This window comes from Pipistrellus kuhlii, unplaced genomic scaffold, assembly GCF_014108245.1.
Source record: "Pipistrellus kuhlii isolate mPipKuh1 unplaced genomic scaffold, mPipKuh1.p scaffold_m20_p_25, whole genome shotgun sequence".
NCBI lineage: Eukaryota > Metazoa > Chordata > Mammalia > Chiroptera > Vespertilionidae > Pipistrellus > Pipistrellus kuhlii.
This window is the reverse complement of record NW_023425524.1, coordinates 4,869,645-4,897,550: the sequence shown is the minus strand read 5'-3', so window position 1 is coordinate 4,897,550 and position 27,906 is coordinate 4,869,645. Positions and strand designations below refer to the sequence as shown.

The 27,906-nt window shown below is 44.7% G+C and overlaps 1 protein-coding gene across 1 annotated transcript in view; it reads right to left on the bottom strand.

The window, feature by feature from the left end:
• The window catches only part of USH2A (usherin), a 397,013-nt gene that overhangs the window by 221,017 nt on the left and 148,090 nt on the right, over positions 1 to 27,906 (bottom strand). The window contains exons 24-30 of the mRNA XM_036453544.2: positions 27,336 to 27,515; positions 25,631 to 25,761; positions 24,052 to 24,325; positions 18,874 to 19,077; positions 18,657 to 18,737; positions 15,140 to 15,337; positions 1,797 to 1,910 (exon numbers count right to left, since the gene is read on the bottom strand). Of these exons, the coding sequence (XP_036309437.1) occupies positions 1,797 to 1,910; positions 15,140 to 15,337; positions 18,657 to 18,737; positions 18,874 to 19,077; positions 24,052 to 24,325; positions 25,631 to 25,761; positions 27,336 to 27,515 (1,182 nt within the window). The remainder of the gene's footprint in view (positions 1 to 1,796; positions 1,911 to 15,139; positions 15,338 to 18,656; positions 18,738 to 18,873; positions 19,078 to 24,051; positions 24,326 to 25,630; positions 25,762 to 27,335; positions 27,516 to 27,906) is intronic.

Sequence of the window (27,906 nt, the reverse complement as noted above, 5' to 3'; positions counted from 1 at the left end):
TGATGAACTGGGTGAGCAGAAATTTCTCTGGGGTGCGGCTGCCAGGTAGACTTGAAGGGAAGCAGGAGAACCTGGACAGAGGACGCACTGGATGTAAGAAATCAACGAGAGAAGACAAGTTGCACCACATGGAGGTGGTGGCCATACGTGAGAGGATGACTGTGCGCCCAACGGAAGCGATGGCACATTAAGAAACGTGGCTATTCTCAGTGGACCAGACAGAGAGAACGTGGAGAAAATGCAGAAGATGGGTCCTGCTGGCTAGTCCAGGTGAGGGCGTTGGGTTAGGTCAGGTGTGCAGCACGAAGAATAAAGGGTGACAAAGAAGGATTTCACCAAGTCCTGTATTCTGTTATGGGGCCAGCGTATAGGCACGGTCCTTAGGTTACAAGCCTTCTGTGTAAGAGGCACCTGCTACACAATTGAGAAGAATGCCTGGACCCTAGCCAGTTTGGCTCAATGAATAGAGGGCCTGCCTATGGACTAGACGCACATGTGTCAAACACAAGGCCCACGGGCCAAATCCATCCCGCCAGGCCTTGCAATGTGGCCTGCACTGCGCTGTCATCACTGCACTCTGCTGCGTTTCCATCACAATGACAGTTTATGACTGTTCAGTAAACCATTCGGCCCGCGATTTAGGCTGGATTTTAGATTTTGGCCCCTTCTCTGATTGAGTTCGACACCCCTAGCACTAGAGGGTCCAGATCAAGATCTGGAAAAGGGCTTGTACCTGGGCTGCAGGCTTGATTGCCAGCTGGGGCACATGCAGGAGGCAACCAATCCATGTGCCTCTGTCACATTGATGCTTCTCTGTGTGTGTGTCTCTCCCCATTCCTTCCAATCTCTCTCTCTCAAATTATATATATATATATATATATTTGGAAAGATATCCTTGTAGGAGGATTAACAACAAAAGAAAAGAAGGCTTGGAAAGAAGTGTGAGAAACGGGTGGATGGATACTGGAAAAGAGACAGGCGGACTCTTAACCCTTGAAGCCCAAGCTTTGAAGGCTACTAAGTAACATTATAAGCAGACAGTGAAAGGAACACACCGCCCCCCTCCCCTCACCCGGGAGAGAGAAAGGGGAAGTACTAGGGGCTCTGACTTGCTGAGAGCGGTTACTGCCTGAAGTGATGCGTTCTGATGTCTGAGCAAAGCTTTCCCTTCGGAGCGCTCAAGTATCTCCATTCTCACTGCCTTCTTCACATGTGCTTTCTGAAACAGTCATGTATGGCAGCAGTGTGCAGGTTCTGAGCACACAGAAGCGAGACCCAAGCTGAAGGGACGGAGCAGAGTGTAGGAATGCCTCATGGCCTTCAGGGGGGTCCCGTCGCGGGGAAACAATTGTTGCCTGTGCTTGTGGTGAGCCTTTGAGAGAGACCATGGAAATCAACCCTTTGGTTCTCAATTTCGTACGGAGCCATACAATCAATTCTTTTTAGTCAGACTGTCTCTAGATTTACTTCTGAGCCATAGTAAAATGAGGAAGCTTTCATTAATCTTTCAGATGCTTCATATTAATGACAAGGCTCTTGCATGAACAATGTAACAGCAATTAAAAAGCCCATTAATCTGCATTACAGCTATTAAAGATGCATGTCATTAAAGGGTATGGAGTTTGATTCATTTTCGCACCACCCCCCAAAAATGGAGCAATTATGGCCTAGCAATGCACTTTGTCATCAAATTAGGTTGGGGTTTGCCAGCAAATGGCCTTGCAGCATTTAGCTCTTCTCCTATTTTATTATTCATGACTGAAATGTGGAAGTCAAGACCTTTGAAATTACTTTACCTTCTTGTGGAGTCGAGATGTTGAGTGCACGCGAGCTCTTGGTGCAGCCGGCCAGAGTGCAAGCAGCGAGGGTCACTGCATAGTTCCTGAAGGGGAGCAGGCCTGTCAGCACGCCTGCAGTAAAAGGGGGAAAGAGGTTCGTGTGTTTACTGTAAGCTGCTATGAGGAATATTATTGGGGTGTGTATGTGTGAGAGAGAGAAAGAGGAGAGACACAGACATCAAGAGCTAAAAAACAAAAACGTATTGCCTCTCTCATTCATCTTCTGGCCCATGTGCTCACTGCAGAACGGAATGACTAGTGAAAAAAAATGTGAGGCCAACTTATTGTTCAGACAACTCTAAATTATATTTAATGTGGCCCGAGATACTTCCCCTGGAAAATGGAGGTGTCTCAAAGAGCTCGGCAAGCAGAGTTGAGAGGTATATGCTACCCTATTCCAGGAGCCCGGGCCTCCCGAGGAAGCAAAACTCTGTCATTTCCTTCCACCTAGCACTTTTTCAATCTTATTTCACTAGAATCCTTTGTATGCACCCGTATCCTACCACATGTTAGGAAACGCTACTCCCAAGAGTGGCTTCGCTGTCTCAAAGGCAAGATCTACAAACTCTGAGTTCATGCTGTAACTACCAACCCTGCATTGGTTAGTTTCTTTTGTTCCTGGCTTGCTCTGTGTGGCGTATGGGGGCTGGACCAGGATGGACTCAAGCTGCCACTTTCATGTAAACTCTACAATTGCCAAAGAACGAGACACGGACATTCTCTCCAAGACTGAGGAAGGTAGCACTTCTTGGATATGTGCCTAGAGATCGTTGGGCGATTGACCTGATGGCCTTGCTTTAAGCGCCAGAATCATGCTCCCATTATATACTCTCCAGGAAGGAGAGAGGCACTACCATGGTAATACATCATCATCAAAAAGCATTTATCAATTTCTCTTCTACATACCCCTGGGAAGGGTGCCTTGGAATACTGGAATATAACTGAGCTCTAGGAGGTTCCTGTTATTATCCTTTTTTAATCCTCTCACAAGGACATTTTTTTCCACTGCTTTTTTAAAAATATATATATATTTTTTATTGATATTTTACAGAGAGGAAGGGAGAGGGATAGAGAGCTAGAAACATCGATGAGAGAGAAACATCAATCAGCTGCCTCTTGCACACCCCTCAATGGGGATGTGCCCACAACCAATGTATATACTCTTGACCAGAAACGAACCTGGGACCTTACAGTCTGCAGGCCGACGCTCTATCCACTGAGCCAAACTGGTTTTGGCTCCACAGGTTTTTTGAGAGTGGAAGGGCAGGCGGGAAAAGGGAGAAGGGGAGGGAGAGAGGGTGAAACATTAGAGGGAGAGGAAGAGAGTGAAACATTGACATGAGAGAGACCTGCACATCCCTCAAAAGGGGCCGGGGATCAAACTTGCACCCAAGCATGTGCCCTTGATCGGGAATTGAACCTGTGACCCTTTGGTCTGAGGTCCGAGGCTCTAACCACAACCCAAACCAGCCAGGCTTCTAGGAGGTGTCCAATCTAAGAAAAAACTAGCATTAAAAGGACCCTAAGAACAACAGCAACAGAAAGATAAATAATAGTAATACATAGATTAATACATGAAACCGAATGCCTGCATGTATTCAAGGCAACAAGGCATTTATAAGATCTGACTTCCCAATCCAAGATGATAGGAGATCTACACTGAAGACAAAGAGAAAAAAAGAGATAATCACTGAAAAGTGTATTTCAGTGGATATTAAAAAATAATGAAACTATATAACGTGACATAAAGGAATCCTAGACAGAAAAACGCGGCATCATTCTGTGTGCACAGAAAACCCAGTAAAAGCTGAAACCGGTTTGGCTCAATGGATAGAGCATCAGCCTGCAGACTGAAAGGTCCTGGGTTCGATTCCGGTCAAGGGCATGTACCTTGGTTGTGGGCACATCCCCAGTAGGGGGTGTGCAAGAGGCAGCTGATCTATGATTCTCTCTCATCGATGTTTCTAACTCTCTATCCCTCTCTCTTCCTCTCTGTAAAAAATCAATAAAATATATATATATATATATATATATATATATATATATATATATATATATATATATTTTTTTTTTTAAAGAAAAAAAAGAAAAGAAAACCCAGTGAGACCATTGGGAAGTCTCCCTCGGTGACCTTGGGGCCTTCAAAACAAAGAAGCACGCCCTGCCGGTGAGAACTTCCAAGACTGGCTTGGACTTAAACCTCTTTCTTAGGGACACATCACAGAGCAGACTCTTCCCTTTGAACCTGAGACAGTCTCTACCTCCAGGCAGGCCGCGTGAACCCTCCGATGCCCTGTCTCAGAACTCCCTGACATGAGAGAATGGTCCCCGCCATGTCAGGAAAACCGCCAGTCCCTTTTGATAATGGAAGAGGGTGAGTTGGAAAAACCCTTCAATAAGCAAAAAGTAGGCATTATTGATGTCTTAAAAGTGTTAGCATCCCGTGGAACACAGCCACGGCGGTGTCCCCATGAAAATCACTGCCCCCGGAAGCCCCACAACTCTCGGGGCAAAGCGATAATGCACTCTGTGTTAATGCTCAGCGTTGAGAATCCCTCCTGCCACTAAGGGAGCTAGAAGGGAACTTAAGTCTATTCTCTCTGACACGCAGGCCAGTGGGTGCAGAAAGGCTGGCTGGGAGAGGGGGCAGGGACTGGGCTTAAGGGGAGGGAGTTTGAGAGCCCAGCTCGGTGGCACCACACCCTGGTTCTGAGGACTTCCTTCCATCCACTCCATGTTTGACCAAAAGACTTCTCACCTTACTCCTCCTCACCAGAAGAGGACGCCTCCCCCTCCCTACTTATCCAGGGACCAGCAAAGGACCAGGCCCTGTTTCTTTTGAGCTGTAAGGTTATTATTATTTCCAGCCTGGATGGTGTGGCTCAGTGGTTGAGCACTGACCTGTGAACCAGGAAGTCAGGGTTGGATTCCCAGCTCAGGGCACGTGCCCAGGTTGTGGGCTCCATCCCCAGTGTGGGGCATGCAGGAGGCAGCTGATCCATGATTCTCTCTCATCATTGATGTTTCTCTCTCTCTCTCCCTCTCCCTCCCTCTCTGAAATCAGCAAAAACATTTTTTAAAAGATCATTGCCAGGGTTTTCTTTCCTTTGCTCTCACCTCAAGTTTCAAAGGAGCCGAAGGAGAATATGAAGAATGGGAGGCAGCTGGATGACCTGGGAAAGTGACAAAGGAGCTGGAGGAGCTGGGGGCTTTGGTGCCTGGCTGTGTGTGTGGGGAGGGGAGGTGGACAGGAAGACAACAAAGAAGCCATCTTGGACATAGGACGTAGGAACTCCTCCGACTCAAGGGAGACAAGTTTAAATGCTCTGGAGACTCAGCATGAGACGCACAGCAAAATGGCACCTTTTTGCAAAAAGCCAAAGGAACCGGGACAAGAAGCAGGGTCTCCTTGTCTATTTACACCCTCCAGCGCCGGCTCCACCTCCCGCCCTCTCCCAGCCCACCCCCAGCTGCCAACCTGGGTGCTTGGCCAGCATCCACCGTAATCTGTTCTCCTTCATTATGCTAATCTGTGGGCGGAAAGATTCCTGTCATCTGCGAATGGCTTGCGTGGCAACGGTAAACACCTTGGCTTGACTGTAATTGGACAGGTGTCTGCATTGATGTCACCCGGCTTTTAATTCAATTAGAGAGCTGGCTGCTCTGTGCTCCTCACCCGCTCATTTTGCCTCACACCTTTAGTCTGGCCGGGAGAGCAGCAAGGGGCCAGGGTCTGGGGCAGACTCGCAAAGATCACGGGCCTTGCTTGCTTCTTCTTCTTCTTCTTTTTAATATATTTTATTGATTTTTTATAGAAACATCTATGAGAATCATGGATCACTGCCTCTTACACACCCCCTACTGGGGATGTGCCCGCAACCAAAGTACATGCCCTTGGCAGGAATCGAACCTGGGACCTTTCAGTCCACAGGCCAACACTCTATCCACTGAGCCAAACCGGTTTCGGCCACAGGCCTTGTTTCAAATGAACTCCAACAAGCCAGGAGTATGTTCATGTCCTCAGAGGCATCTGCGATAATTTGGAGGCTTTGTATTTCTCTCTCTTTCTCTCCCCCTCCCTCCTTCCTTCTCTTTACCCCTCCATGCCTTTAAGTTGTATATTCTCTCTAAACATTGTCTTCCACCCACTGGCCAGTGGCAGTTAAGAGCAATCACAGCAAACAGGAGAGCTGTTTCTGGCTGCCTCTCCCCAGGGCCCAGGCTCCATCCCCAGAGAACACATCAAAACACAATGCTCCTCTTTCTTGCTGGAATTTCACAAATCTGCACCAGGAAGGTGAGGTGAGCATTTATTACGAGGGCCAGCTGGTGAAGGGCACCCCCCAGCGGAGCGGGCGCTGCCACCGGGAGGCAGAAGGCAGGGGCCCATATTTGGAAAGACCACCAGGCAGGGGGGCGGGGGGAGCGGAGAGCGCGAGTGGGCAGACTCTAATTTTTAAGAACACATCCCCGAGGAAGTTGGGAGCCGTAAGCCCCTCCAGGGTGTGGATTAAAGAGTAAATCAATCCCGAGTGCCACGCTTCCTGCCCACTTAAAGGAGGCTCGGGAAATAAATTAAAGTTCTAATACAGACATTTTGACACGGTGACCCCATGAAACTGAATAATGACATTTGTTAAATATGGATGGAGATTTAACGGTCTCACAGAGAGGGGGAAACACGCCCATGTTGCTTCTCCTCCAGTTCTCAGTGGCCCAAGAAGCTGGCATCTGCTAACTGTTCTGTTTTTCCCCCCCTTGTGTTTTTGGCACTGATTTAAAATGAAAATTAGGATCCCTAATATTTAGAGAATGTAAGTCAATTTTCATTTTAACCAAGCGGCGGAACACACAAAAGCACTCTGCCCAAACCTAAGGCGATTTTTTACGAACTCAAAAGACATGTTTTTTTGCATTTTATTGACTTCAAATGGACTCGATGACCTTTAAGTTTTCTAGTAAGGAGGGAAGCAAAAACTGTACCTTGGATCAAAGTCTAAACAGATTTTGTTGCTTACCAATAGGAAAACAATTTGCCTGCTTTTTTCTTTGTATAATACAGGGTCCAACCCCAGCTTAAAGAATGGTTCAAACAGTGATTTTCATTGACCTCAAAGCATTATCCAGCTCAGTTTCTCTTAGTGGGCTGACATCCAACCTCAGATTTGCAGTTGGTGCCTTTGTGGTAGGAACTGTAGTCTCTGTCATTGTCCTTCTATTATAATTCTGCTCTAGGTCTTAGGCACCCACTCATGTTAACTCTTTATCTAACTTAAAGGGTGGACACTGAAGTTATGAGAACTCTCCGAGGAAAGACAGATGTCCCTTAGCAGGGAGGCAGGCGAGGAGACAGAGGAAAGGAAAGAAACTGAGTCATTCTTATCACTCGGGCCCCACATCTCTGCCCAAAGGGGATGCTGCCTGATGAGGTGAGTGTGAACTAGGTTCGCTCAAGTCCAGCAGCAGAGCTGAGAGAAGAAGCTGTCTCCTGGCTCCAAGGTCACTGTCTTGCCACTGACCTAAGACCCAGCTCTATGAGAAGAAAAAAGACCGGTGCAAGAAACATTACTAAAAATAAATAGCATGCTTTTTTGGGCACGTATTTCACTTAAAACCCACCTTAAAATTGTGCTAAAAGATCCAAGTTCATTGCTGAGGCCTACTATGCACAAACAGAAAGGTATATGCTTATCCCCTAAATGAGCAAGCATGTACGCCTATAATATTCCCTAATTAAACAACTGGTTCATAAGAAATGCTCTTTATATCAGTGTATGTGTGATGTTGATTACTATAACATTGGGCTTTTATATATTACTAGTGGTCCGGTGCAAAAAATTCATGCATGGGGGAAGGGGTTTATCCCTCAGCCCAGCCTGCACCCTAGCCAGTCTGGGATCCCTTGGGGTTTGTCCAACTGCTGGTTTAGGCCTGATCCCTCACACACACAATCCGGGACCACTGGCTTCTAACCATTCACCTGCCTGCCTGCCTGATGACCCCTAACGACTCTGCTGCCAGCCTGCTCACCTCCAACTGCTGCCCTCTGCTGGCCTGCTCATCACGAAAACAGAAAATTTGGAGTCACTGCCCCCCCCCCCTTTTTTTTGTTAATATCATACTCACTGGAGAATATTAGTATATTTTTCCCATTGATTTTTAGAGAGAATGAAAGGGAGGGAGGGAGTTAGAAACATCAATGTGAGAGACACACATCAATTGGTTGTCTCCTGCACTCACCCCAAATGGAACTTGGGTTTGAACTTGCAACCAAGGTATGTGCCCTAGACTTGGAATTGAACCCATGACCCTTCGGTGAATGGGCAGATGATCTAACTATTGAGCAACACGGCCTGGGCTGTTCCCTTTTTTAAATCAAATCTGATCCTTGAAGTATTGATATCAAATACTATAGACATGTCTAGTTGAAGATCACTATACAGGAAGATTTATGTATTACCATCATTTTTGGTACAACATGTCATCAAAAAGAAATCTATATCCTTCTCTGCAAATTATTATAGCATAGAATAAAACATATAACCTGCAAAAAGCTCCTTCTGAAGATTTCACAGCATACAAGTAGCTCAGGTTCATTATGTATTCGGGAGACTTAGACAAAGCTATTAACTCATCAACACTGCATTACCTAATGAGATTCTTCCACATTAGCTAAGCAGACCATTACATCATCTCTATTTTTACTATTTATGTCACAGGCCATATTTTTGTTCCTGTGGATTTTCTCAGACCAATTTCTTTCAAGATTTACATTGAAAAAGTTTATAATAAACTACAAATATGTGATATTAATTTATGAAGTACGATGGAAAAGGAAGACTCTTGAAATTCATTTTTTTTAATATACTAGCATCAAAATAAATTCTTGAAATTTACTTCTGATGCCTGCCGATTGTGGCAGCGACCGCTAAGTACCCTCTTTTATATACTCTCCTCTCCCTCCTCACAATAGAATTTGTATTTTTTAAAGGTGGGGAGATGGCCCCTTTGAGTAAGTGCATTTCCCAGCATGTCCTGAGGCACAGCCACATGACTATGTTCTGACCATGGAATGTAACCAGAGGTGAAGGAATCACTTCTGAGAAGTCGTCAGTGTGAATGGCCATAAGCAGTCTTAACAACCGTGGAGTAGGAATTCTCAGTTGAACAGAAAAACAACAGCATACCTGGCATCAAAGCTTGTATTACAGTCATCTCTCTGCAGGCTTCTGAAGTAAACATAATCATGGTGTACATTCACGTAACCTGTATATACCCTATATGCATACATATACTACACATACGTATACATATGTATACATACACATAACAAGCAGGGTCTTACTTATTGATGGACTAATCACAGAGGTTAAGTTCCCAAGTCAGGTATAAGGTAAAAATCACTCATGAAGGGCATTTTCATTTCCTATATACCGTATTTTTCGGACCATAAGACGCTCCGGATCATAAGACGCACCAGTTTTTAGAGAAGGGAAATGAAGAAAAAAAGATTCTGAAACAAATAGTGTCCTAAAATATTTTATGTGCATTAAAACCCAACATCACAGTCATAAACACATGTAATCAACCCTGTAAAGTAAACAGCAGCATTTAGAACCATTTTAGAGCCGGGCAAGCACACAGAGACCACACAGAGCCGGGCAAGTAAAAAAACTTTTTTTTTAAAGTATATGTGTAGGCTATATTTGGACCATAAGACGCAGGGGCTTTTCCCCCCACTTCTGGGGGGGGGAAAAGTGCGTCTTATGGTCCGAAAAATACGGTAAATAGTGAGCTCCGTGCCTTGCTCCTGGGAATCACAGTGGAGCGGGAGGGAAGGAGGGCTGGTCTTATTAGAAAGGCAGATTCTCACGCCACATCCCAGTCCCAGTATCAGAATCCGCAGTTGACAAGAACCCAAAGAACTCTCCCCTCCTTCCAGAAGAACTATCTGTAACAGCAGAGCCCCTACCTACTGACACTGCCTGGTCTCCATCATCTTAGCATGTTCTGCTCACAGAGCTGATGCCAGGAACCAGGGGCAGGAACACATGAAGCAAGACCACCCGCCCAGGAGGGCAAGGAGCCCTCTCCGCTGGCTGTTGCTCCCTCCCCAGCAGTTTGCAGCATGTGGTTCCAGGACCTTCTGCAGGAGAACACTTGGTAAAAGGCAGATTTCTTATCCTCGCCCAAGTATGCCCAAGTATGCCAAATCTCCTGTGTGGAACCCAGGAATCTGCATTTTGAAGCAATCCATGAATCTCCTTATGGCCAAGAGAGTTGGGAATTATACTACTAGCTGCTCAAGAGAGAGAAAAGTGACAGACACATTTGCAGTATGTTACCTACTTGCTTCAGATAGACTAGCCTCCTACTGCAAATGAAGACTGAGCCAGTTGTCAAAGCAAAAGCTGTCCTAATAATAAATTATCTTTCAGTTCTACATACATTTAGATTTGCTAGTATCTGGGTTATCTGAAAGACTATTATTGATTCTTCTATGAAACTACAGTGAATAATAAATATTATTATCTATTATTCTATTTGAGAAAGAAATATAACTCCTAGGCTTTCGCTTAATATAATGAGAAAATATCTTCTATGTACCAATTATAAACCTAGCATAGAGGTTGGCAAACTGCAGCTCGAGAGCCACATGCGGCTCTTTGGCCCCTTGAGTGTGGCTCTTCCACAAAATACCACGTGCGCGGGTACGAACGTACAGTCCGACTGAAACTTCGTGGCCCATGCGCAGAAGTTGGTTTTTGGCTCTCAAAAGAATTTTCAATTGTTGAACTGTTGATATTTGGCTCTGTTGACTAATGAGTCTGCCGACCACTGCCCTAACACTACAAATTATGTTGATAATTAAGTACATACCTTTAAACACCTTAAGAAAAAAAGAAAAAGAAAAAGAAATAATTATAGTCAGGGAAGGGTGGGAAGTGATCAAACAAAGAACTTGTATGTATCTATGTATAACCTCTGGGCACAGACAATAGGGGGGGAGTAAAGGCGTGGAGAGGGAGGTGGGGTTGGGCTAGAAGGGATCAATGGGTGGAAAAAGGAGACATGTAATACTTTCAACAATTAAGAATAAAAAAATAAAAATTATCTGAAACTGGTTTGGCTCAGTGGACAGAGCGTTGGCCTGTGGACTGAAGGGTCCCAGGTTCGATTCCGGTCAAGGGCATGTACACCGGTTGTGGGCACATCCCCAGTAGGTGGTGTGCAGGAGGCAGCTGGTCGATGTTTCTCTCTCATCGATGTTTCTGGCTTTCTATCCCTCTCCCCTTCCTTGCTTTCTGTAGAAAATCAATAAAATATATTTAAAAAATTAAATTAAAAATAAAATAAAATAAAAATGAAAGAAAAGAAAATAATCGTGTCTGTGCACATTGTTGAATCCACTCATTCTTCACATCATCTCAAACCCAACTGAGAGTCACATTCTGGGCAGCTGGTTTGCAGGGAAACGCCAAGGCCGTCTCCCACGCAGCATGCTTCCCAGAGTTAGCAGGGCTGCAGGGAGAATCCTCTGAGCTGTGCTGTTAATTGGAGCGCTTTGTGAGAAGTCTGAGGAAGCACAGGCGTGGTCACCTCAGGGCTTTCTAGCCTGGGGCACCACCAGCGAGGAAATGAACTTTAAGCTTGCCCTGCACTGAACCCTGGCTTTGGGTGGGCAGGGGAGCTGGCCCCCGTGGCCCACAGGGGCCCATTTGCTCTTGAGTGGGGCTGTTAACCCTTGGACTCTCCCGGCTCCTGGGATTTAGCTCATTTAATCCTCCCGTAGCCAAATTCATTAGTGGTAAATATTCCGTCTCTCTTCTCCCGGTTCCCTTCGCTAATATTCATTCCCCTCCCCCACCACACACACCCTGTTTGTCTTCCGCATCTTGTAAGCCTGACCATCATTTCCCATTTCTTTTCAATAACCCACTTCACTTCATGTTGGTCTACTGATGGAACTGATATTTTCCTTCGCTGATTTTAGGTAGCTACTTTTAATCTTTTATCATTTTTCTATACATGGATAACATTTTCTTGTCCTACATTTTCTTTCTTTTTAAAAAAAAAAAATATTTTTTACTGATATTTTACAGAGAAGAAGGGAGAGAGATAGAGGGCTAGAAACATTGATGAGAGAGAGTCGTTGATCAGCTGCCTCTTGCACATCCCCTACTGGGGATGCGCCCGAAACCGAGGTACATGCCCTCGACTGGAATCGAACCCAGGACCTTTCAGTCCGCAGGCTGACGCTCTACCACTGAGCCAAACCGGTTTTGGCTCTTGTCCTACATTTTCAAGTTTCAGGTGGGAGGTGGAAGCCGTAATGAGAATTTCTGGGCAAAACTGAGACTTGACCACTGGTCAGACTGCACATGGCCAGGGTCTCCGAATGCTGGCTTTGCCGTGACTTACAGACGCTAAGAAAATACCTACCTACCAGCACACTGGCTGCATTCCAGACCAAACACTGAGGCTGACTGCAGGCGGTGCCTGGACATCAGCATTTGTAAAGTTCCCTGCATGGCTCAGTTTACACCTGGTTGAAACTACTGCCATGTGAGGACCCCACTGTAATGACCCAGGGTTTATACACACATGGCAGGACATGAAACACAGACCAATGGACACATGACTTGAAGGAGAGCCCAGAGCAAGCAGAATCTGGAGCTGATCCAGCATGTCCATGAGTTCTCAGCACCCTCCTTCTCGAAATACTGAGAAGACAGAAGCTGAGGCATACAGACTGCTCGGAGGCCAGCGCACACTTATGCAAACTTATCTGTGGACCCTATCCTAATCCCAGCAAAGGTTTTTATTAATCACTAGGTGTCCAGTGCAATAATCTGAAAAGGATTTCATTTCCTTTCAGTTCCCCATCCCTAACCTAAAGACAGGGTTAGGGATGGGGAACTGAATGCTATAATTAGGGGCAGGATTGTACAGGAACTTGGAATGTGCTCAGAGTAGATTCTACACTTGATCTTAGTCACAAGGTTGAACACAAGTCTGGAAGGGACTTTGTAACCTCAGAGGGAAAGCGGGGAGGATGGGTGGGTGCGAAGAGATCAGCCAAAGACCTTGTATGCACATATGCATAACCCATGGGCACAGACAATAGGGTGGAGAAGGCCTAGGGCTGGGGGTAGGGATAGGCTAGAAGAGGTCAATGTGGAAATAAAGCAGACTTTGTAATACTTCCAACAATGAAGATTATAAGGAAGATTTTTAACAAGAAAAAAAAAGAACTTGGAATCGATTAAATGAGATGTCTAAATGTCAAAAGAGATAAACACTGAGACTGCTGAGAGGGAGGCAAGCTGGTGAGATGAGGAACAAATGCAAATTACATAAAAGAATCACACACAAAAAAACTTTAAAAATGATCTCAAAAGGCTCAAAGAATAGAACCAACACTGCAAAAATCAGGAAAATGAAAGGGAAACAATTTTAAAGCAATCACCTAGAATCCAGAGACTAAAGGGCATAAAGACAATTAATTCACTGGTCATTTACTGTGTGCTTACCTCTGAGCAAACTATTTCATGTGGGAAATTCATTTTTTTATCTTTACAACAATTATAAAACATGAAAAAGGTTTCTATCCCCATTCTGTATATGAGAAGACTCTGGTCAGGGGAGATGTTTATAAATTCCCCTAAGATCACACAGGCATGCACAAAAAGAGACAAGTAAAAAATAAAGAAAATAATGGTGACAGCAAACATGATTCTATGGTGAAAATTATTTTTTAAGTGTTAAATCCTTTAAACACTAATAACAACCCTATCCATAAGAAAGTAAGAAAGCCCACGTGATAGATTCGGTTCCTCCTCAGGTGTTGAAGATGATTTAATATAAATATCCACTGAGTGGGATGAGAATGTGAAGCTAGCATTTAGATAGTTTGGAAAAACATAAAATATTTAATGAGGAGCTTATTATAGAAATGTGACAGGATTGGTGTCACCACGCAGTGCCCATTTGGAAACTGCAGGCTGAAGATTTTTAGGGATAAACTGTGTGTTTTTTTCCAGCCCATTTAGCTACAACGTGCCCACCGGGCAAAGTCAAACTGGGGACTAACTCAGGGTGGGTTTTTATCAGGTGTTAAAAATAAAACAAAGGAAATAAAAATAGTTGAAAAAGAAAACCTACTGGTATATTTGAACTAGAGAGGCTAAAGAGTCGTTAAAAAGGAAGTTAGGCTACAGGGGGTTGAGACATAGATACACCGACAAGATCATTAAGGCCACTCCAAAATCCATATGATTTTTCAAGTTATAAAATTCTCTGACAGAGGAAAATGTGTGTGTTTTTTCTATCAGATTTGTGAAGCGTTTTACTGTTTTTGGTCAAAGGCTTATTCTGACTTCCTATTTCAGGTGCTGTGACATTTCATGAAGCCGTAAGCAGCTCTCTAGCACACATGTGCACGGATTTGAGTCTGGGACATGTGTGTGATGTGTGGGAGTCTAATCCTCTCCCATTGGTCTATGTGGCCCCGTGAGAAATTGATTCACTGGGGTGCCCACCCAACCGCTGGCACTCTGATCCTCCTGGACCCGGACATAATTAGGTTTAATCAACGATTTTACAATAAATAACAGTGCCATGAACTTGGGCTAGTCCCAGAGAGTGCATTTTTTTTTTTTTTTTTTTTTTTTTTTGCGTGGTTGAAGTAGGTTTGCTGGCCCTGTATGAACATACAGGATCTCTGGAAGATGAAGAGAGTAAGAATTCTAGACACCTGTGACCTAGTCTTCTGGGGACAGAGACTAGCGGCCCTGCAACTGAAGCTATGCATAAAAGTCCATGGTGATTCTTCTCATCCCAAATGGATGCAGGCTTCCAATTCATTACATAGCTCTTGTTGCGTTTTGTTTTTTCACTACTATTGTATTTAATTTTTTAAAAAATTTTTAATTAAATTATTATCTGTGTGTTTTTAATTTTTATATGCCTTTTTAATTGATTTCAGAGAAAGGAAGGGAGAAGAAGAGAGAAAAAGAGAGAATCATCCACTGGCTGCCTCCCGTCTGCCCCCTATTGAGGTTCAAGCCCGTGACCCGGGCATGTGCCCTGATCTGGAATCGAACCTTGACCTCATGGTTCATAGGTGGACACTCAACACTGAGCCACGTCAGCCAGGCTGGTTCTTGTTTTTAACCAGGCACATAGAGATGAATAATGAATGCATTTGGAGGAAAAGAAACCTCAGAGAATGCTTTTACTTCAAAATCAAACAAAAAGCCAACGAATAAGGGTTTCTTCCCACTGGGAACGGCCTCTACCTGTGCGGTTGGTGGTCTGCACAAGCTCCGACATGGCACAGGGGGTGCGGGGCGGGCCGGGCACATCACCTGCAGGGCAGGCTCTCAGGATGTACTTCTCAATCACACCTCTGACCTCCACGGGTTCATCCCAGGCCACTTCCACGCTCGATCCCTTTATGCTGCGGACTCTGGAGGGGGCTGGCACGCTGCGAGGAGCTGTGGGAGAGAGAGAGAGAGAGAGAGAGAGAGAGAGAGGGGGAGAGAGAGAGAGAGAGGGAGAGAGAATATCAGAGGAAATGGCCAAGCTGAGGAGACTGCTGCCCCATTCTTCACTTTTAATGGCCACAGTAAATCAGACTCGACCATTAGCATAAATACAATTTATTAGAGTTGTAACTTTTCAGCACTGATTTAATATGACTGCACATCTTGAGCCATTCGGCTTAAGCGATATTTCAAAACCATCAAAACTCCATCGACATAACGTGCTTTCGAGCCTGGTCCAGGCTTTTCCCAAACATTTAACGGAGCCGACGTGTTTCAAACATCGCTCATAAGGGAGGAGGTGGACGGTGGGCAGGTAGCAAGTTCAAACAACGGAACGATGTCCCCCTTTGAAGCGAGGTAATTAAGAGTGTTATTATACACAGCGGGTTGACACTTTTATGTCTTCCATGGATTAGCCAAAAATGATCACAAATGCGATGGCATTTTACAGGGATGTCTGATCTTACTTTCCAAATTCAATTGTTTTCATTTTTTTAAAAAATCAAAATACTCTGATATGATATACAGATGCTTGCCTAATTGCATGTCAGGGGGTGGAGAAGCTCATGTCCTTGAGATTCTACATAATCATTTTGGGGGACGTTTTCTTCAGAGCATCAAAAAACACTAACATAGCCCAGACGGTGTGGTTCAGTGGTTGGGTTTCGACCTATGAACCAGGAGGTCAGGGCGCATGCCTGGGTTGCGGGCTCAGTCCCCAGTGGGGGACAGGCAGGAGACAGCTGACCCATGTTCTTTCTCATCCTTGATGTTTCTATCTCTGTCTCCCTCTCCCTTCCTCTCTGAAATCAATGAAAACATATTAAACACACACATAAAAAAAAAAACAAAAAAACAAAAAACACACCCACTAACACAAAAGAAGGGATTTTAAAGCAACTGGAAAACTTCACTTACAAGCTGTGTCCCCTCATTTTAAAAAATCTATACCTTGCCGAAACCGGTTTGGCTCATTGGATAGAGAGTCAGCTTGGGGACTGAAGGGTCCCGGGTTCTATTCCGGTCAAGGGCATGTACCTTGGTTGCGGGCACATCCCCAGTAGGGGGTATGCAAGAGGCAGCTGATCGATGACTCTCTCTCATTGATGATTCTAACTTGCGATCTCTCTCTTTTCCTCTCTGTACAAAATCAATAAAATATATTTAAAAAAAAAAAATCTATACCTTTAACTATTTATCACGTGTTTCCAAGGGTCTGATCAGTAAAAACGTCATCATAGCGGACAACGCTGGGGACACTGAGGAAAGGCCTGGGAAAGCCGGGCAGGATGATGGATGAGAGACCTGCTGTGGCCACTCCCGGACTCGGGGCCCCGTCTGAGGGCGATGGTTCCGGGTTGCCCACATCCAGCAGCCTCCTGCTCTGACTCCACTGCTCAGACCCGTCACCAAGCACAGCTTCCAGGGAGACACATGCACACAAAGGCCTAGAGGAAGCGTGGAGGCGGAGCACTGCACTGGGATCTGTGCCGTGCACACAGCTTGGTCGCCCACAGAAAGCACGCCGGCCACGCGGTCGAGCTGTGAGTAGAAAGATCCCGGGAGCGAGGCTGATTTTATTAGTTCTGAAATGTGGTGCCCAGCAAAGTACAGGGCTGTCTAACAGATGGTCTTCTCATAAGGGACAGAGCGAAACTGACTCCAAAATAATTAAATAGCGCAATTATTCTCCAACCCCCGGGAGCATGTCACTGCTCAGGGCTGTGGTCAGACTGTAAATATGAATTTATGGCATAAGACTCGGTGGTCAGACTGCCGCTATAAATTCACTGCTCTATTTGCATATTTTCTCTGTGGTCCTCAAAAGGGAGACGGCTGAACTCTTTTAGGTGATGCTCTTTCTAGATACCAATTTCTGCAATCAGAAGAAAGGCAGACTTTATGGTGTATTTGTTAATTAAGTAGAGAAGTGGTCCCTGGATCATTTGCTCAGTGGCTAGACCATCCGCCTGTGAGCTGAAGGATCCCAGATTCGATTCTGGTCAAGGTTGTGGGCTAAGTTCTTGGCCCTGGCCAGGGTGCCTGTGGGAGGCAACCAATGGATGTGTCTCTCTCACCCTGATGTTTCTCTCTCTCTCCTCCTCCTCCCTTCTACACTATCTAAAACTCAATGGAAAAATATACTCGGGTGAGGATTAAAAAAATAAAAATAAAGTAGAAAAGTGTGCAATTAGAGTCAGAGGACATGTGCCGGTAACAAGTAAACATTTTATATCAGAGCTTTCTCCAAACTCTGAACATTCAATTCCTTGTGTTGCCTACAAATGAAATCATCCTGGGGAAAGGGGCATGCTAACTTCTTTTGGAAAATCTGCAGGCAGAGAGCTTTGGAAATGAATCTTAGTAACTCATCTCAGGGTTCAGCCATCTTGAAAATGGGCAATATTCTGCAAAAGATTCCCGGGTTAGTCACTCACTGTTGATTAAAAAAAAAAAAAAAAAAAAAAAAGTATGAGAGAATATCTTGGTAAAACACACATCTTTGGATAAACTGTGACTTGCTCAGGACCATGTGAAGAGACTTAAGTGGCGTCGTGTGGAAATGTGTTTGCCTCTGACAGATACTTGACCCAAAAGGGTAGAAGGCTTCTGACTCACACAACCTTCTGTGGTGAAGGCCTTGCTGTGATGACACTTCGCAAAGAGATGTCTCGTCACTGTCAGAGGCTCCACGCACCCATAAATCGGTTGTCTGAGATGAGCCTAATGTATTCTCTCCAACTCCTAGCTGTCTCCAACTGAATGGAAGAATAGACCGGTCAGCAGTTTCTGTCCTGGGACAGCCATTCAAAGACCTTAAAGTCAACACTTTTGCAAACGTCTTATGTGACGGGACCAAACCCGGGCGCTTCCAACCAGGGCGCAGGTCTCAAGTGCACCTTCTGTGAGAGGGAGGCCAACCCCCATGGTCATCCCCATGCTACCGCCTGGGGCCTGTCCAGTCTATCATGGCTTCCTGTCCCAGCCTATTACTGAAGATGCAGGCTGTTACACCCCTAAGACAAATTACCCCTTTCTTCACTAAAGAGGGAAGAGTCAAGCCTCAGCCTATACTTATTAAATAGCCAAAAAATCAAAGCACTTCAGCCATCGGTGTCAGCCAACCAAGGCACGCTCTGCCACAGAACACAACATGCTCCTTGCACCAAGACTGTGACGGCCTTTCCTTTTCTTCACATGCCCAAACATGGGTGCACAGGCATGTGTGTGTGTGGGCACATATACCTTTTGAGAGAAAACTATTTACCTGCTCCAGTTGTGCGCCCCCGACTCCAGTCACTCCAGACAGAACCCTCTTCGTGCGAGGCTATCACGCGGTAGAGGTACTCTTCATGGAAAGAAGAAGTTGACAGAGAAACATGTTAGTCCCTGTAGACGAGGGAGTGGTCTGGCAGGAAGGAGGCAGGACAAGGAGGGAAGGAGGAGGGGGGGATGTGTCATGTGGACGGAGCCCCCCACGTTACCTGTGAAGGGCTGCAGGCCGCGGTCCTGCGCACTGGGCTCGGGGCCCCGGTACGCCAGGATTGAGTCGTTCCCCCTGCAGTTAATGGCGCTGTCAGGTGACAGGCACCCATCCAGACTGACTCTGATGGCGCCGCTGGACACAGATGCCAAGCAGAGGGTGGTGCCCCGCTCAAATGCAACGTCCCGCAGGCATCCGCCGAAACCTGGTGAACAGGGAGACTAACTGGTCAGCCTAAGGGCTAGAGCCACTCAGCACCCATCCTCCCTGTCCTTGGTGGGGCATCTGGTTGAGGGGTGGGGTGAGTTAGACACAATTTCCAAACCTGTACATCTCCTGGGGGAATCCTTGATGCCTCCTCCACTGTCACAAGGAAATGCTTATATTGATGTTATTTGGGGAAAATATAAGCTGATGCATATAAATCAACTGAACTTTATTCAACTGAAAGCCTGCATATACCTCTTTAGGTGTACATTTTCTCCTCCTGCAGATGCTACTTGAATGGAATTTAACTCATTGCATATTATGGCAGAAGTAGGGGGGCAAGCGACATGCCCTGAATTCCAAAAAATTAAGTTACCTACAACAGTGAGAGTTTACGGGTCATAAAAAATAAATAGTTCAAGCAGCATAACTTTTCAGCAAGATCACTAGGGGAAAAATACCTTCCGAGGGTACTATGCAGGATACCAGGAGGGAGAATAGAGTTTTGAAATACATTACGGCAGTGGTCGGCAAACTTATTAGTCAACAGAGCCAAATATCAACAGAACAATGATTGAAATTTCTTTTGAGAGCTGAAAACTGACTTCTGTGCATGGCCAAGAAGTTTCAATTGCACTGTGTGTGTGTACGCCCGCATGTGAGATTTTGTGGAAGAGCCACACTCCAGGGGCCAAAGAGCCACATGTGGCTCTCGAGCTGCAGTTTGCCAACCACTGCCCTCGGGTCCTCAGATATTGCCCTGCATCCCACACTAATCGCTTCAGAGAAACAGAACAAAGACCCTGTAAAGTCAGCAGACAGAGGGGCTATGGTTGGACTCAACCATTTTCGCTATATTCCATAACCTTGAACATACAGTTTCAGTTTGGGGTTCCTTGTGGCATGACAGGGACCGGGTTGTTTTGGCAATGGCTGCACCGAGAAGTGTCCCTGAATGTCTCATCCACACAGTTGACGTTAAAACTTGAACCATCACGCAGTTCAAGTCCTTGAAGCTGAACACAGAACATGGAGAAAAGGATGAGGACGCACTGGTGTTTGGCTGGAAAATGGCAGGGCAGCCAGCCGGCCTGGGGACAGCAGTTGCTTTGAGTAACACACTCTTGGTATAAACAGAGACCAGTTCAGGGAGGTCTGACAGTTCTCTGCTCAGAAAATTGCACAAATTGGTCATAGAAGAAAAGAGCAGCCTGCCTGTGAGATCGCCATGGTACACACACACACACACACACACACACACACACTCGTTTTGAACTGAACATGTCAAATTCGCAAGGCCCCTAGCACCTGATAGGCTTTTTCTAGACGAAAGCACCTCAGCAGAAAGCAGAAATAAAAGATCATGCAGAGGCTGAGCAGTAACATAACTTAATGGTAACAATGACCACATTGTTCTCTTCTGAGAGTATATGATGTCTTATTATCTTCCCACACACATCACGTGGACCTATTTCCTTTTTAAACGCCTTTGCTCTTATTCACGTTCCTCTAGGCCCGGCCAATCGATACTGCTGGTCTGTCGTGAACACATAGTAGATGCTCCGTAAGTTGGGTGAATTGAATTAAAAACAAAGAAGCTTAATACAAAGGCATCTGCTTGAAAATTCCTAAGAAAAAAAGCTAAGAATTCAAATTTCTTTGCCAGTGACTTTCTGATGGCGTAGAGTAGAAATCACCCGACTTCTCTACACCCTACCAGTTTCCTACCAGCAAAACAGGGACCATGGAAAGGCAGCTGTGGCCAGCTCCAGTGCTGTGATGAGAAACACCCCATTATTAAGGGTCTGTGAGTGGGAGCAGTGTGGACGCTTCCTTTTCTTGCTTCTTTGTCTTTGTGGGAATCAAAAGTGAATAAATGAACAAACAAACAAAACCCTCCTACTCCCAGGCTTCTAAATAATTGAAAGGTGGCCCAGAGCTGTGGGCGGACACCTCAGCCAGGAGCCCTTCTAAGGAGGCGGTCCCACATCAGGCTGGTAGTCTGACCGGAAGTCTGGCTTTAGCCCCCATTGCCACCCCCTCCAGGAGCATTACCTGTGACACCATGTGTCACGCCGTCACTTCCAACCTAGTAGTGACAGTCCCACGGACAGTTCTAAGCTAAATGCCCAGGATCTGAGCTAGTTCATGGCCAGCCAATTATGTTGGCCCGCATACCCAAAATACACAGAAAAATTAATCTGCATTTGATTCCAAGAAAGAGTCCAACATTAATGGATAAGAAAAATAAACAAACAAACAAACAAACAGCCTTGATAGGACAGATATTTCTAAGGCTGCAGGTAATGGACAGAAAAAGGTGCTGCATTGACCACGATAAACTGGAATCTCTACATGTGCATGTTCTCCTGGTCCCTGTCAAAAACACGAGTGACTTGTAAAGACCAGCATCGCTCAAAGCATTTGCATCAGAATCTAAGGAAACAGCGTCATAAAATATGCATTTTTAATAACCTTTCCAGGCAATTCTAATGTATGCTGGTAAGCAGTAACAATGGTGATGATGATGATGATAGCTAATTTTATTGAATGCTTACTATGTCCCAGCTACTGTACTTCATATTTTATCAGTGGTTTGAGACCTGCTGATGTAGCTGATACTGCACTGATAAAAATTTAGTATTATCCATAAATAAAGTATCTTTCAGTATTACAGACTCCGTCATGGCGTCGATTAAATCATTCTCTCTTGGGTCTAGGTTGATGCTCTGAGCTTCTGTCATTATGATATGAGCATTCTGGTTTAAGCCATGTCTCTAGGGCCCTCGTGGGAAAGGGTGTTGGAACACTTGAAAGTAACACGCGTGGTAGGGATTTTTTCCCCTAGATGTAAATAAGGTCAAGCCATCCTGCTCAGATAAAGGGTTTCCAAGCTCTTTCTAACCTTGGCAACCTGACTCCAGGAGAAGCCTTTATATGGATGTAATATTTCCAGCCTCTGTTACATCTTAAGTGCCTTGAAAATGTCATCACTGTCGTACACCTCGGATATTCATTAACTCCTTTACCTGTACCCTTCTAAAAGTCTTCGTAGAGCGTGCCATATATTTTCTATTCACAGGCATTTAAATCTTTATGTACTTAGCAAATAGGCAAAAGCTGCTTTGTGGAAATTTTAACCATTCACAGGGCATGGGTTTTGGAATGGGGTAGAGACCATTTTCTATATGGGAGCATGCTGGTCCACAGGCTGGGAGTCTCTGTGCTGCCCACTCCCTACTCCTTACTCCCGCCTCCCTTATAGAGAAGGAACAGTGGCCCATGCCCATGAAGACAGCACTTCCTTTTCTTTGTTTTTTTTAAAATATATTTTATTGACTTATTACAGAGAGGAAGAGAGAGGGATAGAGAGTTAGGAACATCGTTGAGAGAGAATCATCGATCAGTTGCCTCTTGCACACTCCCCACTGGGGATGTGCCTGCAACCAAGGTACATGCCCTTGACAGGAATCGAACCCGGGACCTTTCAGTCCGCAGGCAGACGCTCTATCCACTGAGCCAAACCGGTTTCGGTGAGAGCACTTCTTATAAGACAGTGGACTCCGACACCTAGATGCCTGGCCCAAGGGCTTGCTAGCTGCTTACCAGCCACGTGGCCTTGGACAAAATCCTTTCCTCCCTGCTCCTCAGGCTCCTCATCAGTCAAACGGGGACACAGATACGGGTAATAACAGCCAACTCACAGGCTCCTTAGAAACAGCCAACTCAATCTCCGGGAAAGCTCTCAGAACCATGCCCCGCACCACAGCACAGAATCAGCCATTGTTACCTTTCAAAATAAAATAATTCCTCGAATGATGCTCAGTCTCATTAGGTGAGTTAAATGCTGTGAGTTAGATGGGTTATTTTTCCCTCTGATTATGTTAAAACCCATGATAGGAGTTAAATGCTTCAGGGTGACTCATGCACTCGTGAACTTTTCCTTCCTGATTATGAAGAATCAATGAGACATAGATTTTTCTCACAAGCATGTCTGAAATTCAGCTAAACCCGCCTCTCTGTGTACGCTGCGGCAGGGGGGTGTCCTTGAGATGCCTGGAGACACTTACCATGTTTCCCCGAAAATAAGACATCCCCTGAAAATAAGACCTAGCGCATGGAAAGATAAGGCATCCCCTGAAAATAAGACCTAGCGCAACTTTGGGAGAAAAAAATTAATATAAGACACTGTCTTATTTTTGGGAAAACGGGGTAGCAGTTCTGTCAGAAAACAGCCCTTGTGAACTGAACGCCAGTTTCCTAGTTGCACACCTCCCTAAGTTATGTTTTTATTCTATAAATATAGATAATTATCAGTCTTCAAAAAAAAAACACAAAACACCCAGAACTACATATGTTTTCTAAGGAAACATAGAAGTATATAATACGGAAACTAAATTTCAATTTTCTGAAGACAGGTTAGAATAAATATAGTCGTTAATAATAGGCAATACAGTTGTAAATATAATGATTACGGAGGAGGGCACACTCCCAAGGGCAACTTACAAAACTATGGGAAGAAGTGGTCCATGGTTTTTTTAATTTTTTAATTTTTTTTTTTTTTTTGGTAACTTCACATTCTGCAATAAAGGGGCGGGTGGGAGTAGCTTTTCCCCTGGTTCTATTACTATATCTTTTTTTAAAAATATATTTTATTGATTTTTTTACAGAGAGGACGAGAGAGGGATAGAAAGCTAGAAACACGATGAGAGAGAGACATCGATCAGCTACCTCTTGCACACCCCCTACTGGGGATATGCTCACAACCAAGGTACATGCCCTTAACTGGAATCAAACCCGGGACCCTTCAGTCCCCAAGCCGACGCTCTATCCATTGAGCCAAACCGGTCTCGGCTATTACTACATCTTGAAACAAGAACCAAACAGAACCAAACAAGAACCGAACAGAACCACCCAAGCCTGGTAAGACCAGGGCCGCCCTGCTTTGGCAATCCCTCCAGGTGGAGCTTACCTGGTTCCAAACCCAGGTGTGTATGCAAGTCCTGCAGCTCCGGGGGGATCCCTCCCAGGTAGACCGGGGAGTTCACCGCCAGCGGCTGGGCTCTGGGCTGGGACACGCGCTCCATCAGTTCATTCAGGCTTGCGGTCACCAGGGCACTTTCCTTCCGGACCGTCACCGTGTTCCACGTCCCGTCACAGTAGGACAGCCCCAGCCACAGATCCACTCGGGTGAGGGTGAGACTGGTGTTTAACCGGAGGCTCAATATTCCGCTCTTCAGCTCCACCTGCATTCATAGAGGAACCAAGCAGGTGTGAAAAGACTACATTTCAGAGAGAGGAAATATCTCTGAAAACACTCCTCAAAAAAAGTCTACTTTTGCCGAAACCGGTTTGGCTCAGTGGGTAGAGCGTCGGTCTGAGGACTGAAAGGTCCCATGTTCGATTCCGGTCAAGGGCATGTACATTGGTTGCGGGCACATCCCTGGTAGGGAGTGTGCAAGAGGCAGCTGGTCGATGTTTCTCTTTCATCGACGTTTCTAACTCTCTATATCTCTCCCTTCCTCTCTGTAAAAAATCAATAAAATATATTTAAAATAAAAAGAGTCTACTTTGTTCTAAGCCAAAAGGAGTAGCGTATCATGAAGTACTTCGCAAGCTTATAATTGACAGGAAGAATATTGTAGTGAGTCAAAGGAAGTCATATGTAGTCATGGTTATATGATATGACACAACATGAGGCAAGCAGGTACTTTTGGGGGCTGCAAACCAAGTAAAAATTAAACCCAAGCATAGATGACTAAAGAGGGCAGAACAGTCTGAATTATGGTTCTGTTTTTTGAATTTTTAGAAAATGAGAAAATACTACTTCGTATATCAATTTAATTTTGGGGGGAAATATGACAAGACAATAAGAAAATGAAATGTCAAGCTTGATTAAGTTTGTTTTAACTGGTTGGTGAACTCAATTTCAAATTTGTAAGACATATTTTGAGGCACTATTCCAGTTTTATTAGTCTAAATCTCTAACTAACACAATTGCTTCTTTTAGATTAAGGTGCCATTTTCTAATAGGAACATAGTTTGCCTCCAATAAGTTTTCTTTCAAAATGGTACATGATAGCTATTTTCCCTATGGTGGCGGTGTTTTGTTAGAAGTCAAATCAGAACCATAGAATATGTAAAAACTTGAACTCAATCGTGTCTAATGAAATAAGTAAAGCCAGATAAAAATTACTGCTTTTGCTATGTATAAATAGCATCTTTGTAAAGTACATCAGGTAAGGCAAGCAGTTCTTAATTTAACTTTCATTCATGCAATAAACACTGAGATCACTGCTATGTTCCAAGGACCTGCTGCTCTGAGATAAACACCGTCTAACAGCAGAGAGAGAATGTGAAATAACACCATAACCAAGACAGAAACAGGGTCGATGAGAGAGCTTCTGGGAATTGGGAAAGGCCGCCAGAACTGAAAATGATGTGGGAAAAAACAAAAAACACCCCTCAATTTAGTATAATGTAAACCCATGGTTTATTTTGAAATGGAATATGACATTTTTAAATATATTTACTTAAAAGAATTAACGTACGGCAAGAAAATCAGATCCATCTTTGTTGTAAATGAAAAGGAGCAACCCATTCAACTGGTCTGTTCTGAACTTGAAGGAAATCTCAAAGTCCATGCCGCCATGAAACGTGCCTGGGTCAAGTTCCAGGAACCCTTCAAAGAAAAGGATATGTACAAATTAGCACATGGGATGAAAAACTGCCAGCCTTGTATGTCCTAAGATACTCTGAGGGTCAGATAAATCTCTCGCAAAAGAAGATGCCAATCAATGTTAAGAAACCTCCCTGTAACCGGCTGGGGTGGCTCAATGGCTGAGCATCAATCCATGAATGAGGAAGTAGAGGTTCAATTCCCAGTCAGGGCACATGCCCAGAATGCAGGCTCGATTCCCAGTAGGGGGCATGAAGGAGGCAGCCGGTTAATGATTCTCTCTCATCACTGATGTTTCTATTCCTCTCCCTTCCCCTTCCTCTATGAAATCAATAAAAACAACACATAGACATGTAACAGAAATTCTATATCTTTACAGAAATGGCAGAAGAACTTGACATACCTTTTAAGAGGAAGTACTTTGCTCTTTAAATCATGGCTACAACTAAGACTATTACTGTTTCATAGAAGCATTAACAATAAGCATCTGCACTGACTATAGAAACTCAATAATGACAGCGATGAGAAAGAGCAATAGAAGTGTACGCATGTAGCTTTCTATTTTGAAAGTGATTTAAGCAATGTATCGATAGTAACAGACCAACTTCATTCTAAAGGCAGGAGGCAGCCGAAACCGGTTTGGCTCAGGGGTAGAGCATCGGCCTGTGGACTGAAGGGTCCCAGGTTCGATTCCGGTCAAGGGCATGGACATCGGTTGCGGGCACATCCCCGGTAGGGGGTGTGCAAGAGGCTGCTGCTCGATGATTCTCTCCCATCGACGTTCCTAGCTCTCTATCTCTTTCCCTTCCTCTTTGTAAAAAAAAAAAATCAATAAAATATATTTTTAAAATAATAATAATAAATAAGGCAGGAGGCAAAGGCGGGCTTTCACTTGAAGAACAAGACACGTCCCCCAAGCTGCCATGCTCTCCTCCACCCCTTAACCCAGGGGGCTGCCAGGCAGAGACAGTAGCTGGGGACATGCCAGGGACCCTGCACTGGGACACTCCTTACCTCCTTACAAAGCTGAACTTTTACTGAGAAATATTGTCCTCTACCTGATAAACAGATAACTGTGGGTTAATCTGGTAACTCCTTTTTTTTTATTTTTTTAGAAAGAGAGAGGAAGGACGCAAATAGAGAGATAGAAACATCAATGATGAGAGAGAAACATCATGGATTGGCTGCCTTCTAGATACCCCCCTACTGGGGATGGAGCCCACAAACTGGGCATGTGCCCTGACTGGGAATTGAACCAGTGACTTCTGGAATCCTGGGCCAGTGCTCCATCACTGAGCCACACCAGCTGGGTTGAAACATCTTTCTAAGTATACTTCATTCTAAGTAAAACAACTGACTGACAAATGGACACTCAGAGCTGCTTTGGGCCATTACGGAGCTTCCGCATGAAGAGATATTTATGAATCTTACCATTTCTATAGTATGTATTCAAATTCTGGGCATCAGGCATAATGAGGTGTTCACATGAGGTCACAGTAATTGGACAGGGGAGAGCCGGGTACGCCAAGGAGGAACAGGGGTGCACAGCCATGAACTATAGCTGCCTGAGAACTGACCTGCGCCTAGAAAATGGGCTCCCTCCTGCAATGAGGAGGGACATCCCTCCCAGGTGTTATATGCGTTGACTTGCTCTCCAGAATTCTGCCAAACCAGAGGCTCCCAAACAGTGGAGGGGTGATAATTCTTCATAAAATGCACATCCTTGAGACAGCCCACAAAACCCTTTCGGATTATGCCTGTGGGAGTTGACAGATGAAATATTTCTTTTGAAAAATGCTTTGCAAGCAATTGATTTTATGTGCAATTAAAATAAAAGAATTGGGGAATCGCTCTCTACCTGTTTATTGCAAACTTCTTAATGATTCCTGTAAATGCCATGCCACCAACTATGCTAAGTGGTAACAGAATATTTAGCCCTGGTTCAGACCCATCTTATATGGAGAAAGAGATGTTATGGCAAAAACCCTTGGTTTTATAGTATTAGCAAGAATATTGACTTTTGAACTAACCAGACCATCTCATTAGCCACTGGTTCTAGAAATGAAAGAGCAATCACACTTTAAAAGTATTTAAAGGAAGTGTTTCTATTAAATCTATACTTGATAGTTCAGTTCCATCATCATCATC